Source organism: Haliotis rubra, unplaced genomic scaffold (genome assembly GCF_003918875.1).
Source record: "Haliotis rubra isolate DU_JTF1 unplaced genomic scaffold, ASM391887v1 Scf1, whole genome shotgun sequence".
NCBI classification, from domain to species: Eukaryota; Metazoa; Mollusca; class Gastropoda; order Lepetellida; family Haliotidae; genus Haliotis; species Haliotis rubra.
The window spans coordinates 9738778-9766150 of NW_025764891.1; the positions used below are offsets into that span (position 1 = coordinate 9738778).

Sequence of the window (27373 nt, forward strand, 5' to 3'; positions counted from 1 at the left end):
CGTATGAAAAGGTAAGTTAATTAGTAATCTGAGAAAGGGACGACAAGGCAACTTAAGGAATTGCATCGGACCTAAATGTTCTCACGGATGCGACCTATTTTCTCTGCCATAAAACTTGTGGAAGCTTATGTTAGATCTTGAATGTTGTAAGACTCGGTAGATAACGTTTGAACAAGAGTGGAATTGTGGAAGGCAAAGGCTGTTGGCGTTGGGGTGGTGGGGTAGCCTAGTGGTTAAAGCGTTCGCTCGTCACGCCGAAGACACTGGTTGGATTCCCCATATGGGTACAACGTGTGAAGTTAATTCTTGGTATCCCTCGCCGTGATATTGCTGGAATGTTTCTAAAAGCGGTGTAAGACAAAAATCACTGACAAACTGTAGCTGCTGGAATGTTGTTGGGCATGAAGGGAAAGTTGACTCTGGAAAGTTAGGTTACCCTTATGTCTCAAGTAGCGTTTTTGTCACTCTGAAGGTTTCTTATATCGACAAATGAAAGACATTAGTGATGATGGGGTTTAACTGGTTTCTTTTGTTTATGGTTCAGCTTGGTAAGTAAAATCAATAGAACTGTCTTTGCTATTCCATCGTTATTGAAGAAACCCAAACCAGTCAGATACAACCATTTTATGAAGTTAATCTTCTTGGACTTATTCCCTTCACTATTCTTGCCAATCAAGGCAGACATTATGAATCATATTGCCGGTGACAGAAGATTATTATATATTATTTGTTTTGATTGTGAATAGCAGCTAATTAAAGTGCTGGTAAATTAGATTGACCTCGCTCAGTTGGTTTACAGTTCAAGTTCCACCACAGAGCTTGACACGTGTAAAAGTTTCGGCTAGGTTGAGGACTTTCTTGTTTGACGCGTTTTGCAAGGTTCCAGTATTCATGAGTCTGTATGTACCTGTGTCTTAACTCTGCCCCCATTGCTGACGGGATACCTATCTGATGCTTTACATAAGGAAGGCCAACATTTCACATATTGCTTCCAAAGTAAACGTCAAATGAAAAACTGTCCTGGACAACTGCAACGAAAATAGCCGCTCAAAACCAACAATCACTGATCTAGTTTATCCATGGACTATTTGTACAAGAGTGCAGCATATTGCAGGTGTCTTACAATGGAGCAAGGCTCAGATACATTGGAACACTAGAAATTTTGATTCAAGCTGTTTATTTTCTTGCTTGAAATTATGATGAATTTAATGTTGACAAATGTCACATATCTTGACACTTACGGTGTCAAGAGGTAAGGGTTACTTGGTTTTAGCGTTAAAGATTATTTAAGTTGTGTCGCCAAGTTCCAAGCGCGCGCGCGTGTGTGTGTGTGTGTACTTGTAGCAGTCACGATTTATTATGGTTTTATAGTGCTTCTCAATAGTTACCATGTCACAGTTCAGCATGGATACCATATCAGATATATTACAATGACTTCAAACTGACCAGTCCATGTTTTAACTCTTTGATAAGAAGCGGCAGAAAAGTAAAGAACACTGAAACATTAGTGAATGGAGGCACAGCAATCGAACCATCGACCTTCTGCTTCTAGAGCGGACACTATACCAACTACACTGCAGAGGCGCACTCGAACGTAAAGTTCCAGCCTTGAAATTGGACATAAAGCCATTAAGTACACACTCCTTTCAAAGTCTTAATACACCATCGGGCCTCGCACATATTAGTCTTCCTCGTTGCTGTGTTGTGGGCGAATTTTCATACTCGTATGTGTGCAAACATGGACAGATCCCCATTTCATTCCTCTAGCTGATGTGTCGTTGTAAAGACCATTGAGGTTGGAGTGGTGACAAGCATTGTACCACCAAGCTCCGTGATAGCTCACAGCACAGTTGACAGTCGAGTGCAGGTCCAGGTCCAGGTTTTTAGCAGTGAAACGCCTGGAATTATGGTACTTCATATTGTCCCCTGAAAAAGCATGCTTCATATTAGACGTTCATAGTATACAGAAAAAAAAGATTGTTTTACTGATGAGCCGGAAAGAAATATGTACTTAATATGTATAATGGAACTGCTTTATCTTTTTACTGAAGTTAATCTTCTGCTACACTTGAGTACATGGTGGTTTAAAACACTAAAGTTATTGTACATTGTGAATATACGATACTACTGTAGTCCAGTTTCAATACGCCTTATCTAATGCTGGGTATTTGTTAAAGTAACTGTTTACTTATACACATAACCCTGTCATTTAATGTTGTAGGGAAACTGTTCATTTGCCTGAAAACATCACAGAACCATGAAAGTGGCGTCCATAGAATATAAACGTCAAATATTTTAACACAAACGAATACAACAAGTCTCGATTATCCGCCGAGACATTTTCTATTGGCAACATTTACCTGAATTGCCCGTGAACCCACTGACATCAAGAGTGTAGAAGGTCGACATTTTAAAGTTTTGTGTTTTAATCCATTGATGAAAGTGAACTATACCTCAGTTCCCACCACTGGAGCACTACAGCGGCGTCTATGGAATATAAACGTCAAATATTCTAAATACAAACGAAAACAACCAGTCAAATACTATTGGCAACATTTACCTGAATTGCCCGTGAACCCACTGACGGCAAGAGTGTAGAAGGTCGACATGTCGCCTAGTCGGAAGTTGTTGTAGTGGGCAAACCCAGTCTCCCCGTCTGTAAACGTGAGGTCCACTCGTAGTTCGTACGTTGTCTGTTTTGTTAGACGGTGTATCTTCTCGTTACCTGAAATGGTGGTAAGTACTTTCTCTGACATTCGATTGTAGTGAAAGTAGACTGCTGTGCCATGATTTTGTACATTCATTTGTACGTGACCAGTTCAGCTGATCAGAATGCAAGAATTGCAATGAATACAAAGAAAACAAATAATATTGTCTTTTTGAAATCCTCCTTTGAATATGTTTTGACTGATGTCAACAGATGTCAGTCACACTGTAAATAATGGGCTGGTTGTTAAAGGCACTATATCACTTCTCTGAAGATAAATAATGCATTTCTGTCAAAAATATAAACTATCGCGCCCTCAGGGAAGATACCATATTTAGATTTCCCCCCAAATTACGTATTTAGATTACAGTATTAAATTAAAACCTTCGAATGAATTAATGCAACGTTGCATTAATTCGACCCTCGCGCCCTCTGCCGGCCGAACATTATTTCAAGTGGAACCCATAGAGTTATGTCCATTTGGAGCTCTCTTTACGAATATCCTACAACTACTTTGGACACAGAAACCAGTTCGGCAAACACTGACAACACTACGTGCGACAGTTTTTGATGTACGGGGCAGTTGTTTACATTCCATATATGGCGAATGTTCTCTGTTGCCTCGAAGTTTCAATTATCGATTTCAGGCAAGTGGCAAGGGTAATACGTCTTTTATTGCATCAATAGGAAGCTAAAGTAAACGCGCAAATGCCCCAGTGTGTATACTATATGCCAAAATATTATCGAAAATGTGTGACATAGTGCCTTTAGGCTTATCATATGATATGTTGTCTAAAATATAAGTTCGAGATAATTGTGGGACAAATGTATGAGTAATTTGTATTTTATTTTCTTCTTTCAGCTGTTTGGATTTCCGTAAAACATCCATAAAGTCTGAACCATTGTACTTGTGGTAGATTTGTTTCTGTCCATGAGATAAGTGAAAAGTAATGTAGAAAGTCTTTTAAACTTGTGTCTTTGTACACATCCTTACCCAGCCAGAACTCCCCGGTGAGATTGCCAAAGCCGTCCATGTATTCAAACCAAGTCCTGTAGAAATCCACCAACCCATCCATTCTCCGCTGAATCACCTTCAACACGAAATATACAGATGTGCAACAATGTACACCCACGTTACAAGATTACAAAACAATCAAACTATGTATTTCTACACAAGGTTACGACCCAATCTCTTGACATGTTATGGTATAAATACAAATCGTTTGACGCGACTCAACGACTGATCTATGATTTATCTCACATATTCAGGTGGTCATGATACATACTTGGCCTTTTAGGATAAATCCCGAATAACCTTTGCTCTGTTTAGGAAATAAATCAGTCAAGCTTCGTTTAAGACAGTGTGGGAAGAATGAGACTGATGTTATCGTACCACAAAATATTTAATGGTTCCTTTTGGTCATCACTTTCTCATTCATACCCCAAAATATGAGACTGATGTTATGGTACCACTGAACCGCGCGAATGATTGCCTTCAGTCAGTGCTTTCTTTCTAATTCCCCCAAATGTATGTTTTTCTATTTGTTTACATTGCCGGCAAATAAACCATTTTTGGAACCACCTTTATTTCAGCACTTGTCAGATGAGAAGGTTATATAATGTATATACTTGCCAGCCAGCCGCCCCCATGGTGGGTCATGTCACAATACGCTTTGAAGGAGCCTTGTTCGTCTGAGGGTTGTATCCTGTACACGCCATCCCCAGCATTAGGATACTCCTTCAAAATACTTGTACAATCTAAAATAGATATTTATATATAAGTTAAACCTGGTAATGCCTTTTTATAAGTCATTTCAGATTGGCGATACTTTCACATATGTACTTTTGGAACCAGGTATTCAATGACCAGACATGGACGTTAAATCTACATCCTGTTGAGATTCAGCCTCCGGACCCAAAATGTTGTAGCTGCAGTGAGCATGAAGCTGTTGAATGAATGAATGTGTGAGTGAGGGAATGTTTACAAAACAGTAAGTGTAGATATACCAAGTAGGACCTATTTTTACAAAGCAATATTAGATTGATGACCCACACATGTACCCTCTTGCAAATAATTGCTAACACTGAGATCAGTAAAGCAGTAATATCATGGTGTATCAGCTTGATGTGGCGGAAAATCCAAGGTCTTAGACTTAAAATATCAAGTGGATTCAGGTTAAAATGCTTAATAAGGACGGATCTTGGATTCGAACACACAATAATAGGTAATAATGGAAGGTAACTCAAGGCAGTATGAGGACTCGACCAAATGTGCCCCATCACCAAATTGAAAAGCTGTTGGGGACCAGATTTGAATGAAATATAATAAAAATACAATGTCAAGCTGAAAAAAAACCTGGTGGATTATTCACCACTGGAAAGAAGTTCAACAAGTCCATTGGAGTACTAAGGACAATAAACACGTAGCGTTGTCTGACATTTTAACGCCTTTTATCTCGAAGTTTAGATAGGGCAACAAAATGTCACGTGTTCGGCTTTTGGTATAATGCAAAGAACATCATTTAAACATGGCAACATGTTGATCAGTTGATCAAAATGTAGTGTTGTCGAAAGTCGTGACACTGGGGACCTGATGGTGTTCATGGAAAGACACATTAACACATAGTGAAAATACACTCAGATTTTCAGTGAGGAGCGAACGAATACGGTTTTCGACCGCTTTCAGAAATAATCCCTGCCATGGGAAGAGACACTGGAAAGTGGCTTTATGCCTGGTTCCCATGTTTGCAATCGACCTGGCAAGCTATTCGCGAAACGTTCGTAGCCCTAGGAACTTCTTAAACCCATTCTTAACACATTGACTACGATCAAAGTTAACAATTCTTAGGACTACGAACGTTTCGAGGAATAGGGGCTTAGGATATGTGTCATGACTAATGTTTTAACCAGTTAGTTATCCACTAGTCGTTTAAACATTTTAAGGTGTCATGGTGAGATGAGACAGGGAAGGAACACGTACGATATTTAAGCATGACACAGCTATGGGGATCAAACCACCCACTGTGCGATCTCCGTGCAGACGCTTTGTTCATTAGGCCATTTATGGGACCAAAAGCTATAAGAGGTCTAAATCTTAACAAGGTATGGCGCAATGTAACACTCACCAGTGTAGTTGACAGATCCGCCTTGGCAGACGTCGCTGCTCGATGCCAGGTATGTATCCATGGTAGTCTGGAATTCCTTGTACTCTTCTATCAGTTGACAATGTTTCTTAACTATGTTCGCATTGGTTGAAAAACCAAACAAGAGGTGGGAAACAACGAGTATCCAAATCATATTGTATGGCCTCAGTCAAAAGACTTGCTCCAAATATAAAGAACGTGTAGCTACATTAAACTATTATATACGTGGCTGCGAATGTTATGATGTGATACTAATTGGCTTCTCGGTGATTTCCGTCACCACTTGTGCCACTTGTAAAATATTATCATGACAAACATAGTTCCGTAACATAATGAGGGTTCTTTGCACTTACTGTAATTGATTTGAGTAAGGAATTTTTAACGATGGCGGTGTTTTCCTGCTTTACCATGCTACTTCCTGCTCTTGTTTACATCAAACGACATTCCCTAATTAACATTTCCTCAACAGAACAACTCCAGTGTTTTTGTTCATGTGTCAGGCCTGTAATTGACTTTCTCTGTTTATTCGCTTTGCATGAGTGTGATTATGACAGCGATGCTAAGGCGTATGTTATAGCAATGTGATGATCCTAGTTCCTTTTTGTGTGGATTTGCAGTATATCCAATGTCCAAATGTCAAGCTTTTTACAAGAAGAGAGTACATGTATAATAATTTCATGTGACGTGGAATGAGTTTGTGTTTCGTTACAGATTATCTGCTGAGTCGTTTGTAATGTTACCTGGCATTAAAAGAGGCAAAATGCATTTCTATGATCATAAGAAATCTATACTCAAAGGACATTGGACGGTTGCAACTATAGCAAGTGTTCATGATTTGCAATTAAATACTGATGAAACCTGATGTTTGTCAAACCGGTGGGCAACCATCACAAACATATGAACAGGTAAGTAAATTATCAGTCTGAAAAAGGGACCACAAGGCACAAGTCAACTTAAGGAATTGCATCGGTCCTATATGTTCTCACTGATGCGACCAATGTTCTCCACATGTCTTCCATAAACCTATTTGAAGCTTTGGTTAGATCTTGATTGTTGTAACTCTCCGTAAATAACTTTGGGACAAGAGTGGAATTGCGCTCTCTGTAGTCCTGGTACAATATGCTCGATTGTAGAAGGCAAAGGCTGTAGGCGGTGGGGCGGTGGTTTAGTCTAGTGGTTAAAGCGTCTCTTGTGACGCCGAAGACCCGCATTCGATTCTCCATATGGGTAGAATGTGTGAAGCCCATTTCTGGTGTCCATCGCAGTGATATTGCTGGAATGTTGCTAAAAGCGGCGGTAAACCTAACTCACTCACAAACTGTAGCTGCTTGAATGTTGTTGGACATGAAGGGAAATTCATCCTTCTGGCTTTTTACAACACTCGTGCCCAAATATCGGTATATCCCTCGCTCTCGCTCGGGAAATACCAACATTTAGGCACTCGTGTCGTAAACATAGTATGACATGTGTACTCATATAATATCCTCTATATATGAAACTGTCTCACGCCTTATGTCTGTCCAACAGGCATCCAGTCCAGGTGCTGTAGATTCTGATCTGTACCACTGATAATCTAAGCTGATAATGTTAAAGCTACGTGAGGTAGTTGTATGTGTTCTCGATGTACCCACCTTAATATGTGATAGTTGGCACAACTAGTTAATAGGAGTTTATCTTTCGTGGACTATGTGTACAAGAGTGCAGCATATGCTAGGTTTCTTGCCATCAAAGAACAAGGCTCTGATAAATTGGTACACCCGAACGTTTGATTTAAGCTGCTTTAATTTCTTCCCTATGATTGTGTAATTATGTAATTGTGACAAATTGTAGGATGGGACTCAACCCAACGGATGTACTATAATCTGTACTTTACTGAGAAAGCGTAATTCAAAATATATCATACGTTACATTTCACATGGTGTAAGTAAACGTTAAATGACAAATTATCCTGGGCCAAAGATTTAGTTATAGTTGCACGTAAATGACATGCACGTCACAAATCTTGACACTTACAGTGTCAAGAGGTAAGGGTTACTGTTTGTTTAACGTTCCTGATTATTGAACTTGTGTCGCGACGTACCAAGTGCGTGTGTTTGCTTGTAGTAGTTAAGATTATTTATGGTTTTATAGTGCTCCCAACAGGTACTATGTCACAGTTTAGCATGGATAACCCATTCGGACACATTACACTGACTTCAAACTGACCAGTCCATGTTTTAATTCTTTGAGGCAGCAGACACGGAAAGAACACTGATAATAATAAAACTCCAGGAATCGAACCCTCGCCCTTCCGCTCCTAGAGCAGACACTATACCCACTACACTACAGGGGCGCTCTCGAACGTGAAGGTCCAGCCTTGAAATTGGACATAAAGACATTGAGAAACAGTCCTTTGAAAGTCTATGCTTTCGTTAGCTCTTAATACCAGTCACAGCAATACACCATCGGGCCTCGCACACACTAGTCTTCTTCGGTGCTGTGTTTTGGGCGAATTTTCATACTTGTATGTGTGCAAACAAGGACAGTGCCCCATTTCATTCCTCTATTTGTGGTATCGTTGTAAAGACCATTGAGGTTGGAGAGGTGACAAGCATTGTACCACCAAGCTCCGTGATACTTCACAGCACAGTTTTCACCTTTATTCAGGTCCAACTCCAGGTTTTTAGCACTGAAGCGCCTAGAATTATGCCACGTGATTTTGTCACCTGAAAAATAGAAAATCATACTTTACAAGCAACAATCCAATTACTTTAACTGCGATTATAAAACAGGAAAACATTGTTTTTTTGATGAGCCGGACCAAAATATAGCCTAAAAATGTTTAATGAAACTGTTTTATATTTTAATAATTGAAGTTAAGTCTTCTGCTATTCTTCTGTACACCATGATTCAAAACAACAAAATAATAACGTACAACGATATTTCACAATCTCATTCTGATGAAGAAAAACATGTGGTCCAGTTTCAATACGCCAAATCCTAATGCCAAATCCCGCTATGTCAATGCATATTTCACCTTCTAACGAAGGTAGGTGGACTAAATACAACAAAACAACTGAAAGTGAAATATGCCTTAAACATTACAAAAGCAAGAATGCGGCGTCCATGGAATATATACGTCAAATATTCTAAATACAAACGAAATAATCAGTCTCGATTATACGAGACAAATACTATTGACATCATTTACCTGAATTGCCCGTGAACCCACTGACGGCAAGAGTGTAGAAGGTCGACATGTCGCCTAGTCGGAAGTTGTTGTAGTGGGCAAACCCAGTCTCCCCGTCTGTAAACGTGAGGTCCACTCGTAGTTCGTAGGTTGTCTGTTTGGTGAGACGGTGTATCTTCTCGTTACCTGAAGTGGTATATAATACTTTCTACATAATACGTTCTGAGTTCACATACAAAACAATAAATTCAGTAAATTCATAACGTAGGATAATGCATATGAAAATGTTTCAAAGTAATATTTTCATCTGTTAAAGAATGCAATAAACAAAAAGTAACTGTGCATTTTGCATTGTTATGTTTTTCTAAATTTGGAAATAAAACAACACCAAAAATTTAGTAGGTGGATATTGACATCATAAGAAGATTGCTAAACAGCATATTTAATGTCCACTGTATAAATGTGATAATCCCAAATAGCATAGCCATAGCAACGCCATATGTGTAAGGATGGGCACAGAAAGCAAATTCTTCGGGTTTTCCTAAATATTTTAATGTAACGAAATTAGAAACAATGTCCACCCATCTTTTGATGGGTGGATATTGCGATTATAAGAAGTCGGCTGAACAACGTGTTTAACCTCCATAGTATTGGCATAACGAGTCCAAATACACCACAGCAGTCCCGGTCGTGTTAAGACGGGCAATTATCCAGTTGGAATGTAAATTCTGGCGCATGGGGTTTAACAAACGGAATTGACAGTCGTAAGAGAATCTGATCTCACGTGTCAACTTGTCCTGAAAGGGTTCCCGACGGACACTTATTTCACTCTAGATCATCACCGAAAACAATCCACAAAACTGTTCCATTCCATGAATTAGACTTAAGCATAACGCTCCCCAGAGGTCTGTAGACACATTGCTGTCCCTCACCATTTGAAATATTAAATGGGGAATCGTCTGTCCTCCTGTCCTTCGAGTGAGTGAGTGAGTCTTAATAGTGCCCTAACCCTTTAATAACTATCCACATTGTGAACATTATAAACTAAAGTATTATGGCAACAGCGCCATATACAAATGAGTTTCTCTGCGTTAAAATCAACTGGAAGGGACAACCCAGAATATGAATGAATATCGCAAAAGGTGTTATGCATGATGAGACAGGTAGGCAGAAAGGGAATTCCCTCAACTGTAATTTCAGATTCCGTAACATTCGCAAGCCGTGGAAGTAGACCACTGTGCCATGGCTTTGTGCATTCATTTGTACATGAACAGGTCAGTTAAGCAGAAAGCAAGAATTGCAATGAATACAAAGACATAAAACGTGATTTAGTCTCGTCAACGTTGAACTACACTGAATGTATTTTTTTACTGACGTCCAAAGATTTCAGTCAGGGAAAATGGACTGGTTTTTAAACTTATAGTGTGATAAGCTTATCGTTTTCCTAAAATATACTTATTCTGTCAGCTGTTTGGAGTTCTGAAAACATTGATAACACCTACACCTTTGTTATTGTGGTGGATTTGTTAGTTTCCATAAGAAATGTGCAAAGTGGAATGGTCTTTTAAACTTTGTCTTTGTATATATCCTTACCCAGCCAGAACTCCCCTGTGAGGTTGCCAAAGCCGTCCATGTACTCAAACCACGTCCTGTAGAAATCCACCAGGCCATCCACTCTCCGTTGTATCACCTTCAACATAACATGTTCTAATTTCAGAATTCATCATCAAATGGGAGTGAGCAAGTGGGTTTAGTCTTACGCTGAACTAGGGGTGCCTCCATTTTAATGCGGTACGGTATAATACATAGCCCTGTTTCACTTAATACAAATCTTCAGACTCTAGCTGTTGGTCTGACCCTGCACATTGCATCGACTCTGTGCAGCTTGTCTATGCCCCCTTCTTCTGACATTCGACAGTCGGGTCTACAACATTTATATGGTCAGCTTCCAAACCCATTTATCATCATGGGTGACCTCAACGGACACAACCCGTTTCGGGAAGAGTCCACAATAATAATAAAGGTAAAATCCTTGAGGAACTTATTTGCGATACAAATCTATGTATTTTCAATGATGATTCAGCCACTTATCTCCATCAAGCTACGGGAACATATTCTTCCTGGATCTACCACTCACCCATTCAACCTTATATAATGAATTTGAATGAATGGTCCATGATGACCTATGTTGGAGTGATCAATTTCCCACCATACTCAAAACAATAAAACCTGGCGATGATCCACCTGTATCCAGAAGGGGCTTCGCCAAAGTTGATTGGTCATTATATGAGACTCTTTGTTGAACGCTAGAAGCATGACCTATTCAGGAAAAGTGAAGATCCTATTCAGTCTTTTGGGGATATACTTAATAACATTGCTGACAGAACAATTCCAAAGTCCTCTGCAACTCCACGCATTCGTAAACCATGGTTCAAAAATGAATGCAAACAGACAAGAATGTACAGGAAGAAAGCTGAAAAATATTTTTGCAAACATCCTACAGTCCATAATTTAGACAAAGTTAATATTTGAAATGCCAAGGCTCGACGCGCATTTAAACATGTTATGAGGGTGCGTTTTTATTGATTATGAAGTCACATTAATTCATTTTTAGTTATTATGGGTCACAAGAGTTTAATGAATGTGGATTTGAACTGGCATCTTTTACTTAGGCTATGTAATTTCACCTGTTAAGAGTGGACTGAGGAGTTGCTCCCTTTGTTTGTTTTGCTTCCGGTGGGATTCTGGAAGCCCTGACAACTTGGCGGTGTGGCATGGCTTTTGTCAGGAAAATCTCGAACTATATAATAGGTATATAAGGGGTGGGTGTTGAGATGAAGGGACGACTTTGGATTTACGCTCATCAATCTGCTAACATCGACGTTTCAAGACCGACAACTCAAGAGGCTTCGTCTGCATTGAACTTTCAACAACTGACACCAAACTTCAATCAGTACATATACAAGGATAAAGTCTCTGGTAACTCTAGACATTTAGTTAATATTTTAGATTTGTGATCTAATAGTAACAAGTGATTATCACTCCTTTTCTCCTCCTGGATTCCAATATTCCAGCTATATGGCGGCGGTCTGTAGGTAATCAAGTCCTGACCAGACAATACAGTGATCGACAGCTTGAGCATCGATATAAGCAGTTGGGATACGATGACATGTGTCAACCAAGTCAGCGAGCCTAACCACCCGATCCCGTTAGTCGCCTCTTACGACAAGCATGGGTTACTGAAGATCAATTCTAACCTGGATCTTCACGGGTTCATCATGAAATGGAATTTAGAATCACACATGTTCAGAAGGTCAAGTAGATCATGATCGTGTGTGGCTGCAGTGCAAGGATTGCACCTGACCTTGTTCTGGGATCATATACACGCAAAAATCCATCATACATGACCTCCAATTGTAAGGAGTTGTTTTTATGAATTAATGCTCTTCACAATCCCCGACCTTTCCGTGCTTTCAGTAAACTGAAAAATCAGAAAACTTCAGAAGCACGAGTATGATTGATCACGTAAACACCTGGGATCACGCAATAACAAATGATTGCTTTTACATGTACATGTGGCCATGATGCATAGTTGGCATTTCAGGATAAATACCGAATAACCTTTGTTCTGTTTAAGAATTTGGAAATACGTTCAGAAATAAATCTAGCTGATTTAAGACTGTAAATTTAACATTTTGTGAAGAATGAGACTGATGTTATCAGTATCTTTGATGGTTGCATTTGGTAAGTGCAATGCACTTTCTCACTCACTACCCAAAATGTAATTTTGATGGGTAGTAGAAAGAATGAGTATCATGTCATGGTACCATTGAAGCTGGGATGGTTGCTTTTGGTCAGTGCTTTTTCCAATTCCCCAAAATGTATTCTTTTCCTGGGTTTGAAAATATTTGTTTACATTGCCAAATTGCCATTTTTTTAAACCAAGCTTATTACAGCACGGATATATAACGACGCGTCGTGCATGTATATATATACATATATACTTACCAGCCAGCCGCCTCCATGTTGGGTCATGTCGCAGTACGCTTTGAAGGAGCCTTGTTCGTCTGAGGGTTGTATCCTGTACACGCCATCTCCAGCATTAGGATACTCCTTCAAAATACTTGCACAATCTAAAAATAAATATAAATATGAACATAAATACATAAGTCAAACCTGGAGATGCCTTTTTCATAAGGCAATTCAGATTGGCGATGCTTTCACATATGTACTCATGTGACTCAGTTATTCGATGGTCACACATAAACGTTAATTTTACATCCTGACTGGATTCAGCCTCCGGACCCAATCTATAGCAGCTGTAGGGAACATCCTGTTAAGCGGTTAACTTCGTCTTTAAGGCTGATAACATGACACTGGAGTCATGTAGAAAGTGGTAGTTATAGCAACATGTGTCTGGCATTTTAACCCCTTTTCCCTCGCACTCTAGATAGGGCAACGAAATATAACGTGTTTGTCTTTTGGTAAATAATGCAAAGAAAATCTTTCAAACAGGGCAAAATGCAACAGTTGTTAAAAATGTAGTGTTGTCAAGTGGATGTCGAGTTACAATTTTCTATGTTTCATTGGTTTTGTAAGGCCGTTAACATGACAATGGATTCATCTAGAAAGTGGCAGTTATATCAAAATGTGGCAGTTTTACCCCAGAGGGATCCGATGGTGTTCATAGAAAGATACATTAACACACAGGTAATACACAAGTCTGTAGCTGTAGATAAACAGGTAAGGACCTATTTTGAAGATTTTGAATGAGAAACGGACGAGTGTGGTTTTACGACGCTTTCAGAAATAGTCAATCAGTGCCATGGGGACGAGACTCTAAAATGTGGCATGACTAAGGAACACTTTAACCAGTAAACTATGCCCGGGTCGTATTTAAGCATTTGAAGAAGATAGGGGCATAATGGTGTCAGTCGCAAAATTGGAAAATTACTGCGGAGCATATATGCAAATGTGAAAATTTGTGTAAGGAGTAAAAGTGTATTATCAGATACATTTCCGAGCCAATTAGGAGTCAGACAAGGCTGTATATTAAGCCCTTTTCTATTTACATTTTTCATAAATGAACTAGCAACCCAAATCCAAGAAAACTGTTCAAACGGTATCCAATTACATCCAGATATAATGCAAATATTCCTGTTACTATTTGCCGATGACATCATATTGTTTTCAAGCACAATTAAAGGCCTACAAATAGAAATTATTGAACTAGAGAATTATTGTGATAAATGGAAACTAACTGTAAACCAGTCTAAAACAAAGATAGTTGTTTTTAAAAATGGAGGTAAGCTAGCCAATAATGAAAAATGGTTCTTCAAGACTGGAAACAACCACTTCGTATAAATACTTAGGCGTACATTTTACCAATCATCTTTCATGGGCAGTACACACATCACAGGCAGCTATACAAGCAAAGAAAATATTAATAGGTATAATAAAATATATACATATTTTAGGCGACTTGTCTTACAAGTCTTGTTTCAAAATATTTGACCCCAAAATATACCCAATTTTGTTATATGGTGCAGAAGTATGGGGTTTTAAAACTTTTGATGTCATAGAAAAAGTCAATTTGTATGCATGCAAGAAATTTCTGGGCGTAAAAACAGCCACGTCAACTTGTATGGTCTACGGAGAATGTGGAAGATATCCATTGTACATAGAATCAAATGTAAAAATTATTAGATATTGGTTGAAATTATTAACAATGCCCTCACACAGATTGCCAAGAAAATGTTATGAAATGATGATACTATATGATAGCCATGGGAAACGTAATTGGGTAACAGACATAAAACAGTTATTATCATCCATCGGCTTCGGCAATGCCTGGCATGAACAATTTGTAGAATGTCATTCTCACTTTGTCTGTACAGTTGAACAAAGACTTAAAGATATATTCCTTCAAAATTGGTAATAACTAGTCTCTCATTATCTAATAAATGTTTTTATTACAAAATGATAAAAGATTCCATATATGCAGAACATTATCTTTCAGTCTTGACCATAAGGAAATATAAATCTTCATTGTCGAGATTCCGCTGCTCCGCGCATGATTTATATGTTGAAACTGGGAGATACCAAGGTATTGAGAAAGAAAGTAGAATCTGCCAAATGTGCAACTTACACGAGGTCGAAGATGAATTTCACTTTTTATGTGTTTGCCCAGCATACTTATCGTTAAGAAATAGATATATAAAGAAATATTATTATGTACATCCTGAAATGCATAAGTTTATATCATTGATGAATAATTCCAGTAAAACACATATAGAAAGATTGTCCATATATATCCATAAAGCTTTTATTCTCCGAAAGAATGCTCTACTACCCGCACATGATTAATCAATGTACTATAGGCCTGTGGCCTTTCAGTATGAAATAAAGAAATACGACATCCCTCGTGCAGACGCTCTCCATCAGGCCATCAGTAAAGCCCAAATCTACAAAAAAGATGACGCAATGTGACACTCACCAGTGTAGTTTTCAGTTTCGCCTTGACAGACGTCGTCGCTCGATGCCAGATATGTATCCATGGTACTCTGGAATTCCTTGTACTCTTCTATCAGTTGACAATGTTTCTTTACAATGTTTGCATTGGTTGAAAAACCAAATAAGAGCTGGGAAACAACGAGTATCCAAATCATATTTTATGGTGTCAGTCAAAAGACGCACGTCAACTGTGAATAGCGTGTTGCTACATTAAACTATTATATCTGCGGATATATGTGGCTGCGAATGTTATGATGTGATACTAATTGGGTCCTTGATAATTTTCCGTCACCACTTGTGCCACTTCTAAAATATTATCATGACATACATAGTTCCGTTTCATAAATGAGGGTTCTTTGCACTTATGGTACTTAATTTGTGTAAGGAGTTTTCTGACGACAGCAGTGTTTTCCTGAAGTAGCATGCTACTTCCTGCTCATGTTTACATTAAACGACATGCCCCAATTTCCATTTCCTCAACAGAACAACACCGGTGTTTTTGTTCATGTGTCAGGCCTGTAATTGACTTTCTCTGTTTATTTGCTTGCGTGACTGTGAGTATGACAGCGCTAAGGCCTATGTTATAGCCATGTGATGACCCCAGTTCCTTTCTGAACTTCACAAATGACACAGAATGTATGTAAATCAAGTATCGTAATGTCTGTATAAATCTGTTTGTGTGACTTTGCAGTATATCCAATGTCCAAATGTCAAGCCTTTTAAAAAAATGATGGACGTGGAATGACTACATGTTACATTAGAGTTTGTGTTGCGTTACAGATTATGTGTCGTGTCGTATGTAATGTTATCGGTCAATAAAAGAGGCAAAAAACATTTCTGTAATCATAAACATTCGCGATTAAGTAGTGATGATACCAAGTGATCGCAACACCGTTGGCACCCATCACATGCCATTTTTGGAATTACACTTTCTCATTAAAGTACAGGCGATTAGGTGCAGGACTCTGAGGGTCTGAGAAATATTAGAATCTCTACTTTACTGAGAAAGTGGAATCCAAAATATATCATGCGTTACATTTCACATATTGTTTCCTAAGTAAACATAAAATGACAAATTATCCATAGGTTTAGTTGAAAAGGTTCTGGACCCACTTATGATGATCCCTTAAATGTATGAGTGGCACAGATGATATGCACGTCACATACCGTCACTCACGGTGAGGTGAGGGTTATTGGTTACTGAGTGTTAATTTCCAAGATTATTGAAGCTGTGTCGCAAAGTACACGAGTGTGTGGTTGCTTGTTGTAGTCCAGAAGTATTATGTTTTATGTTTTTTACTGCCATCCCACAGAGTTACCATGTCAGAGGTTAGCATGAATACCCTGCACGCACATTACACTGACTCCAAACTGACCAGTCCATGTTTAAGCCCTTTGATATGAAGCGCGTCTAGGAAACGAGCCTAGTGTATTCACTATAGTACAGAAGCATCTACAACGTGAAGTCATAAAGGCATATGCTCATTGGGTACACTTTGAAAGTAGTAAGCTTACAATAGTTTCTTAATACTAATCACAACAATACACTATCGTGCCTCTCACACATTTCACTTTACTTTATTCGCAATAGACCACCTATGGTGGTATAAGAGTACATATTACACACAACAATTATTACATACAGTCAAAATGGCGGCGGAGTATAACAATATATTGTAGAAAATCAGTTGTTGGTATAACATGTCTATTGTGATACTGTAGGAAAGATCACATTTATAAATTTTGCTAGGTTTTTTAAAACAGTAAAATCTGAGGTAGTAAACACAATTCTATAAGATACACTGTTTGAGTGTTTGAGCAATTTCGCCTTCCCAGTATTTAGGTTGCAGACGAAGTTTCATACTGACTGACTGACTGACTGAGTTTAGTTTTACGCCGCTTTTAGCAATATTCCAGCAATATCACGGCGGGGGACACCAGAAATGGGCTTAACACATTGTGCCCATGTGGGGAATCGAACCCGGGTCTTCGGCGTGACGTGCCAACGCTTTAACCACTAGGCTACCCCACCGCCCCTTCATACTGACAAGGTAAGGATGTAATCTGTGTGATATATCCACTCCCTTCAAAAACTTAAACAGTTATAATGTCTGCTAAATGTTCCACTACAGAATCACATGCTCCCTGGGCGAGTACCGCATGTAAACAACTGAAGAGACAGAGACATGTGACATCTGTGATTGGATGAAATAGTGTAAAATGATTATGTTTTCTAAAAGCACATCCAACCAGTAATTAAGACTGACCACAATTTTAAGTATTTTGTGCTGTCATTTTTATCACCATGACTTATGCTTATTGTGTGTACAGATATTTTCCAGTAGGTGACATTTGGTGTGGAACTTGGGTTGATGTGTTTCGCTGCCTGTGCTCGCCAAAAAAGCCGGACAAGTTGGCCAGATATTGTGTTTTATTGTAGTTTAATGGCCAGAGTGTACCCATGTGTACATGGAATGGCTGTTGATAGCCTGGATAATTTTTTAAAAGGTTAGTATATAAGGTTATTTTAGAAGTATGTTGGAAAACAGTTGGAGTTGTGTAACCTTAACCATCCTGCGTGTAAGAAACAATTATTGAGGTCACTACTAAAGGCAGACCTTCAGGCTGCCACCCAATCAGATGCTGTAGATACTGCATCGCTACAATAACCATTTGAACACCGATAATAGTACAGATCCCAGAACATCGTAGTTGTGAAATCTGACAAGCTCAGTGACGTTCAATAATGGTTAATGAATTCATACACAGACATTATTCATCTAGAAACCTACAAACCTTGACATTGTCTGGCCAAGTAAAACCGAATACTTCTCAAAGTGTCTCGTTTTGTCTCTGGCCAGAGAATTTGTGTACTAAGTAAGGAATGGGAAATTAGAATATGAACACCCAGTTGCATCATTTGGGGAATGTGGGTAAATTTGGGTAAATGTACAGTCCTTGCGAATATGAGTCAGTCTGTTTTTTACCAAGCTGTTTTAACTGCAAAGTGAATTGATGTAACAGTTTAAGATATTTTTACACATCGTATACAATTAAACAGACCTACCAATAAATAGAGGTGTGACGATACAGACATTTCACGATACGATACGTATTGCGATATCTTGGAACGATACAAATCGATTCAATGCATATCACGATATGCTATCTTTAGTTATTTTCTTTCAAAATGTATATTTTGATAGCAAGTAACAGTGTAAATTTTGACATAACCGCCAATTTCTGCTGAAAATTAATAATTTTAAGGTCAACAATACATATCACGATACGAAAAAAAGTATCGACATATTCATCGTCAGATAAAGTATCACGATCATCGATACTACGATATATCGTCACAGCTCTACCAATAAATGGGTTGGTTGCATTCGATAAAGCAGATCCTAGATTAGATTACGAACAGTATAAACAAGACTATTCTCCATTGTCTCTGTGTTGTGGGCGAATTTTCATACTTGTACGCAGACAGGACTTGCTACCCCATCTCATTCCTTTTGTTGTGGTGTCGTTGTAGATGCCGTTGAGGTTGGATGAGTGACATGCTTTGTACCACCATGCTCCCCGGTAACTGACAGCACAGTTTGCGGTCTTGTGTGTGTCCAAATCCAGATTCTTGGCGGTGAAACGCATTCTGTTATGCGCAGTCAGAGGGTCACCTGCAATTGACGTATTCTCATGTACAAATACGTGACTGTAAATGATAACTTTGTGTAACTGAGTTTTAACCTTTCGTGTAAACATATTAGTACTTTATTGTAAATGTTGATAAGTGTTAATATTTGAAACGCCTTTATCGTTTATTTAAGTAATTATGAAACGTTTGTATGTTAATAGTTTTTTTATGAGTGGTCATGTGAAATGAAACTACACAGTGGCACATCTTTAGAATCTGTGATCTTTATAGATATAGGACATATTTAGTATGTGTAGTGATGTGGAATGAAGATATATTGCAGCAAGCCTTTTGTATTGGTGAACTTCTAGCGTGAAGACACACTGAAGCACGTTTTCGGTATATGTGATGATTTGGAGTGACGCTACATTGAAGTTGATGCTTTGTATGTGTGGTGATGTGGAGTGAAGGTAAGTTGTGGCACATGTTTTGTATGCGTGGTGATGTGATGTGAAGGTACGTTGTGGCACATTTTTTGTATGCGTGGTGATGTGATGTGAGGGTACGTTGTGGCACGTATTTTGTATGTGTGGTGATGTGAAGTGAAGGTACGTTGTGGCACGTATTTTGTATGTGTGGTGATGTGAAGTGAAGGTACGTTGTAGCACATGTTTTGAATGTGTGATGATGTGGAGTGAAGGTACGTTGTGGCACAAGTTTATATGTGACGATGTCAAGTGAAGGTATATTAAAGCATATATTTATGTCTGAAGTTGTGGAGTGAAGGTACAATGTAGCACATGTTTTGTATGTGTGATGTTGCGGAGAGAAGCACGTTGTAGCACGTGTTTTGTATAGATGATGATGTGGAGTGAAGGTACGTTGTATAACGTGTTTTGTACAGGTGATGTTGTGAAGTGAAGGTACGTTGTAGCACGTGTTTTGTATGTGATGATGTGGAGTGAAACACGTTGTAGCACGTGTTTTATATGTGATGATGGTGAGGTGAAATCGGGTTTAACGTCGTGCTTGAGAATATTTCGCTCATATGACGACGTGCATGTGTATGTATGTGAATGTGCGGCTGCTTGTACTAGCCCAGACTTAAGCTGGTTTTATAGTGCTAGCCCACTGAGATACCATGCCACACTAAAGCATGAATATCCCACTCAGACATGTTATACTGATTCCGAGCCGACCAGTCCTTGTTGTACCCATTATTGCCGAGCGACTGGCAGGGACCAACAAGTACCATATCTTAACGTCTTTTGGTATGACGCGGCCTGCGATCGAACCGGCGACCTTCCGCTCTCTGGGCGTTTTGTATGTGTGGTGATGTGGAGTGAAGGTTCGTTGTAGCACATGTTTTGCATGTGTGATGATGTGGAGTATAGCACGTTATAGCGTGTTTTGTATGTGATGATGTGGAGTGAAGGTATGTTGTATAACGTGTTTTGTACAGGTGATGATGTGGAGTGAAGGTACGGTGTAGCGCGTGTTTTGCATGTGATGATATGGAGTGAAGGTGCGTTGTAGCACGTGTTTTGTATGTGATGTTGTGGAGTGAAGGTACGTTGTAGCACGTGTTTTGTATGTGATGATGTGGAGTGAAGCACGTTGTATCACGTGTTGGTATGTGATCATGTGGAGTGAAGGTACGTTGTATCACGTGTTTTGTACAGGTGATGATGTGGAGTGAAGGTACGTTGTAGCACGTGTTTTGTATGTGATGATGTGGAGTGAAGCACGTTGTATCACGTGTTGGTATGTGATCATGTGGAGTGAAGGTACGTTGTATCACGTGTTTTGTACAGGTGATGATGTGGAGTGAAGGTACGTTGTAGCACGTGTTTTGTATGTGTGGTGATGTGGAGTGAAGGTACGCTGTATCACGTGTTTTGTACAGGTGATGATGTGGAGTGAAGGTACGTTGTAGCACATGTGTTGTATTTGTGATATTATAATGTCGAGGTACAGTGTAGCACATGATCTGTATCACCACGGTCTTGTAAATGCTTGTTACTTAATGTACCGTAGACACAACAGTAAATTATCGAACATACATTTATCTCTCAGACCAGTTACAAAATATTACTTCTCAAAGAACTTTAAAATATTTGAAGAAATATATACCGGCACTTCCCGAGAATCCACTAATGACAAGCCTGTAAAAGGTTGACATGTTATCAACCCGGAAGTTTCTGTAGTGACCATATGCAATCTTCCCATCCATAAACATTACGTCAACTCGTAATTCGTATGTTGTCTGGTGGGTTAAACGGTGTATCTTCTCATTACCTGCAAATAAATAAAGTACTTCCTGCACGTCAAATGTAGCATTCAATGTCAAGTGTTCTCGTCATGATATGGCTGAAATATTGCCGATGTGACGTTAAATAATAACTCACTCAATCACTCACTCAAATGTAGCATCATATATTTGTATTTATTTTTGTATTTATATTTGTGTTTTACGTCTTATTTTCCTTTGTAAATATTTCTGTTGATCTGCACATTAATGGTCTAACTTCAAATTCCACTGCAAATACCTTTAGTTATTAAAATCCTAACATTGGAGACTAAGCCTTTACATGTTCAATGTACGTAAGGGTCACTGATGATGAACATCATGGTAACTTCTCTCCCTGGTAAAAGGGTCTCTAGGAAAACATCCCAGACACTTGGACAGAAATGCCTACCTGAATTTGTTATTTAGAGAGAAATTAATGACATGTCACTGTGACCATTCGTGTGACAAACAGGCCACTTTCTCAATCTACATGCTTACCATTATCCTCTTATGCTATGTTACTGTCATAATGCTGGTGTAAAATGACGAGTTTTCAAGAACACATCGATTCCAACTTTAAGATTCCATCACATAACACGATATTAAATGTTCAATATTATCTGCAATTGTGTCTTTGTACTCATTCTTACCCAGCCAGAACTCCCCGGTGAGATTGCCAAAGCCTTCCATATACTCAAACCAAGTCCTGTAGAAATCCACCAGCCCATCCACTCTCCGCTGAATCACCTTCAACACAAAATATGCAGATGTGCAACAATGTACACCCACGTTAAAGCTGACAAAACTATGTATTTCTACACCAGGTTACAATTCCTTTTACATTTGAGTAACACTGAACGGTCTATGGTACAACTCAACTCAACTCGACGGCTGCAAGAGAAAGCAGAAAATGGATATCAATTATGATTTTAAGACTTAAGAGATGCACTTTGTAGGTGATGCATTCCAAAGCTAAAACAATCAACGACCGATTGTATTTGCTCAAATACATTTGACACGACTGACAACTAACGCACATTCAAAGGGGTGCTCCTTTATCCAACCTTTACTACTCTTTATTCATCTGTAGTTTTTCAACTTTAATTTCCAACGTATTCTTCAACGTATTCCATAGTATTTCCAAGCATCGTTAGTCCTTTTCAGCTGACCTGCTCTAAAAGCCTTTTTTATCGCTAGTTATGAATCAGTCAGAATAGGCCATCAGCATGTCATGCTTTTGGAAATGGTTGACTAAGGTGGGAGCCTTGTGTTCCTACTCCTGGATGTTTTACCGTGGCTGGTGGCTTCTTATGTCCCTTTCACTATTACTCCTTGTCCAGGTCGCCATGTTAGAGCTGGCACCACACTGAACAACATTCACAGTCACATACAAACTTTCGTGAAGGAGAAACATGCCCCCCAAAATTCTTACTTTGTTTTAGTTCTTGTTGTCGATGACACAGAGATGAGGTTACCGTTAATGCAGCGTGAATGTACTTACCAGCCAGCCGCCCCCATGTTGGGTCATGTCGCAGTACGCTTTGAAAGAGCCTTGTTCGTCTGAGGGTTGTATCCTGTACACGCCATCTCCAGCATTAGGATATTCCTTCAAAATACTTGCACAATCTGAAATTATAGATTCGTATTCAACATATGAGAGGTACAACATTGTATTCGAATTTCACGAAGAAATTTCAGAGTGTTGATACTTGTACATATGTAAGGATGTATTCAAGTGGACCCTGGTGTTCAGGCATCAGTTATACAGGTATAATAACTCTCTGTCGGACTTTCAGCCTCTCGACCCTTTTCTTTGTTTGCTTGTTTGTTCGTTTGTTGTTTAACGCTGCACTCAGTAATATTCCAACAATATGACGGCGGATTGTACATAATGACCTCAGCTGTCCAACTGGTCTACAAATGAAGTTGTTGTATGAGCGAGTGGGGGAGTAATTATGCATATAAGTTTTGTCCTTATAAATATACAATCGAAGACTGAAAACACTAAATACAGTCATACAACCGCGAAAGGGTTAACAGGGCGAATTCCATAAGTCCGTTCTGGGCTGTACACCTGATAGCGTCGTCGTCTATCCCTGGTTTAAACTGGACAAACTTTTCAAAGTGATGAGACTTTGCATAACTGGTGGAAATTACTGCCATACGGGAGTGACCATGTATAAGATTTTCTGTCGTTCAGTTTCCAGATTTTGAAAAGTGACCTTTGTCAAAATATGACTCGCAAGACGCAACCTTGAATAGAACTAGCCAGTTTGTGAAAAAAATAGCTCGAGAAAACTGCATTGTTGTCTAATGTCATCTTCTTGTTAGTCAAGACATTAGTCTGTTTACATTGATTTTATAGGGATTGATTTAGCACTGGAGACGTAACCAACAACGTGTCGGTGTCGTGTTGACGTCTATTTTAACACCTTCGTTTACACATTAAGACAGGGCTACTATGCAGCTACATAATTATATTTATACCTCGGAAATGTCACATCATCGCATTGGTGTCATTTGGTAAAACAGACAACTAATGCTCAAAGCACGAACATCGAAAAGGCGAGCATGCAACCATTGGTCAACCATTGGTACCGCTTTAGGGACATGGAATTAGTCACATGTTGGTTAATTTGATCAAGTTTGTCCATCTCTTAGGATCAACTACACGACAATGCCACAGTCCCTTATTATAGGGACCGCCTCCGTGGTGAAGTGGTTAGAGCGTCCGCCCGGAAAGCGGAAGGTCGCGGGTTCGATCCCCGACCGCGTCATACCAAAAGACGTTAAAATATGGTACTTGTTGGTCCCTGCCTGGCGCTCGGCATTAATGGGTACAACAAGGACTGGTCGGCTCGGAGTCAGTATAATGTGTCTGAGTGGGGTATTCATGCTTCACTGCGGCATGGTATCTTAGTGGGCTAGCACTATAAAACCAGCTTAAGTCTGGGCTAGTACAAGCAGCCGCACATACACACACACGCATGCACGTCGTCATGTGAGCGAAATATGCTCAAGCACGACGTTAAACCCAATTTCACCTCACCTCACCTTATTATAGGTTGATGATGTGCGCGCAGATATGTATTATGTAATTGCGTGAGTTACTCCTATCATATTGGTGGTTGTGTGTGTGGTCTTACGCATAGAGCCCAGGTCACAAAACAGTTAACGTTAAGCGACGTTGGTCACGGGAAGTCCTTGGATGGGTGACCGTGTTTGGCAGCGAGACTCGATGAGAGTTTAGTAGGACATCAGTCCTGGCCACGCCTCACCCTAGGCAAGTGAATTTGTTGAAAATTGCCCCTGTTCACCCAGCAGAAAATGGGTACCGGTGGGATCATGTGAAATGACTCACAGGCAGCATGGGTTTTCCATTACGTTGTATGCGCTTAGAGCATGCCCGTGCGGGTGGAGTTCAGCGCTATACAGGTATTATTTTTATTATAGGTACCCAAGCCGAAACGTCGCTAAGATATTTTGTGAGTACTGTTTGAACACCGCTATAGGGTGCTTAATATCAATATTCCACAAACACCAAGACTGGGGACACATTATCCCCATGTTGGGAACGAAACAGTCCTTTGATGTAATGAACGACCGCCTTTACAAGTACGCTACCCCATCGACCACTTCATTTACGCCCAAGTCATTTACTACTCTACGTGGATCTCACAAAGAAATACTCACCCTTGTAGTTTTCAGTTTCGCCTTGACAGACGTCGTCGCTCGATGCCAAGTATGTATCCATGGTAGTCTGGAATTCCTTGTACTCTTCTATCAGTTGACAATGTTTCTTTACAATATTGGCATTGGTTGAAAAACCAAATAAGAGCTGGGAAACAACGAGTATCCAAATCATACTTTATGGTCTCAGTCAAAAGACGTACTTCAAATGTGAATAGCGTGTAGCTACATTAAGCTATTATATCCCCGGATATAGTGTCTGCCAATGTTATGATGTGATACTAATTGGTTTCTTGATAATTTTCCGTCACCACTTGTGCCACGTCTAACTAATTCTGAGAAAACAGCATGGAGTTCCGTTTCTCGGTTTCACAAATTGCGATTTAGCTTACACGAGATAATTAATTTCAGTAAGGATGTGTTTCCGATAGCCATGTTTTCCTCATTTACCACGTTACTGCCTGAACTTGTTTATATTAAAATGCGTGAGTACAAATATTCCCCTGACAAGGTAAATTACGTCATATATATCACCACATGTTGAGGACACGGACGTTAAATGTGTAGACCGATGTCACACTGACATTATATCACATCGTATCACAGCAAATGCGACTTTAATCACAATGGTGGATAAATGGACTTTGATACTGGATAGTGGACATTTTGCCTGTTTAAGGTGACAAGAACCAAAATAACTGTCTTGCCTCAAAATATATTTTGGTTTGAAATGGCTTAAAGACGAGAAGGTTTATCCACTTGTCTTCTCAAAGCTGCTGTACAAAATAGGGCTTGGTACTATAGAGATGGACATTGTCATTAAAGTCGTATGTGCTGCGATAATATATGAGACCCGTGAAGATCCGGGTTAGAATTGATCTTCAGTAACCCATGCTTGTTACTAACGGGATCGGGTTGTCAGGCTCGCTGACTTGGTTGACACATGCCACAGTATCCCAATCGCGTAAATCGATGCTCATGCTGTTGATCACTGGATTGGCTGGTCCAGACTCGATTATTTATAGACCACCGCCATATAGCTGGAATATAGTGCGGCGTTAAACAACAAACCAACCAAGATAATATACCATATGAACGGACATATGGACATATGGATCTGGGAACGATTTACATCAGTATTCTGAAAATGTGGTGGCTAATATTGCCAGTGTAATCGCCTGTCAAATTTGCAATGATTTGCAATACCCCCCAGAAGTATTTTAAGGCATTTCTAAACGTTTATGATCACATTTTGCATCCGTTTAAGTGAAACATTTGTGGCAGTGACTCGGTGCGGTGCTTATTTTGTATTTAGTCTGTATATCTTAGTCTGTTATTGTAAGAGCAACATATGTGGTTGTAATACGTATCTTTACTGTGAAAATCTGTTTCATTGGCAAGGATAGAAATTGACCTGTGATATATAAGCCACTTGAAATCCCTGCCTTGTGAAAAAGGGCTTTAGTGCAACCAACAACTTTTCACATGTCACGTCCTGAAAATGAATTTTGTGTTAGTTAGTATGATTGCTCTATATTGGCACAGTGAGTGAGTGAGTGAGTGAGTTTTTATGCCGCCTTCAGCAATAAACCAGCGGGGATACCAGAAATTGGCTTCACACATTGTACCCATCCAGGGATTTGAAACCCTGTCGTCAGGATGATGAGCGACCGCTTTAACCACTTGGCTACCCCACCGCCCCAGGCACAGTGAGCCATGCTGACCTTCATTCAACAATACACATTGGAACTTAGAATCATTTTGTGCTACAGGTCAGGATGATATAACAGCGAGTGGTTGCTTGGTAGGTCGTTACAAAAGTGCAGCGATAGTTTCGATAATCACCAAGGTTGGCATGTATACAATGATACAGGCTTTTTCTGGAGTGAGTAAGTGAATGAGTGAGTGAGTGAGTGGATGGAAGGGAGGAATCAATCTATCTGCCCCCATGGCACAATAATGATTCTTCAGTGGTTCGCACCAATTTATCTGGTGACATTTTGCCCGGATCTGACTTTGTGTGCTGCCGATTAGGTGCATTACTCCGAGTGTGTGTGTGTTCGAATCCCGGGTAGGACTCAACCTAACAAAAGTACTAAAATCCGTACCTTACTGAGAAAGCGTAATCCCAAATATAATGTGTGTTACATGGTGGCATTTTGTCTGGTTAATGAGCCATTCGTAGTGAACTCTTGGGTTACGAAATGATGTGAGTTGTGATGAATGG

General features: G+C 39.5%; 2 protein-coding genes across 2 annotated transcripts; both read right to left on the reverse strand.

Moving 5' to 3' along the window:
- Positions 1-1451: 1451 nt before the first annotated feature.
- Positions 1452-15724, reverse strand: LOC124273952. The gene is made up of 11 exons (XM_046712669.1): positions 15516-15724; positions 13028-13152; positions 10613-10709; positions 9041-9205; positions 8312-8555; positions 7358-7428; positions 5833-6021; positions 4341-4465; positions 3702-3798; positions 2561-2725; positions 1452-1926 (listed from the first exon to the last, which is right to left on the reverse strand). The coding sequence occupies exons 1-11, from the start codon at positions 15685-15687 to the stop codon at positions 1682-1684; spliced, it is 1695 nt and encodes a 564-aa protein (XP_046568625.1). The 5' UTR covers positions 15688-15724; the 3' UTR covers positions 1452-1681.
- A 3057-nt stretch (positions 15725-18781) lies between these two features.
- Positions 18782-25494, reverse strand: LOC124282952 (fibrinogen C domain-containing protein 1-like). Its single transcript, XM_046719031.1, has 5 exons — positions 25150-25494; positions 22958-23082; positions 22107-22203; positions 21300-21464; positions 18782-19209 (listed from the first exon to the last, which is right to left on the reverse strand). The coding sequence occupies exons 1-5, from the start codon at positions 25319-25321 to the stop codon at positions 18968-18970; spliced, it is 801 nt and encodes a 266-aa protein (XP_046574987.1). The 5' UTR covers positions 25322-25494; the 3' UTR covers positions 18782-18967.
- Between the last annotated feature and the right edge of the window lie 1879 nt (positions 25495-27373).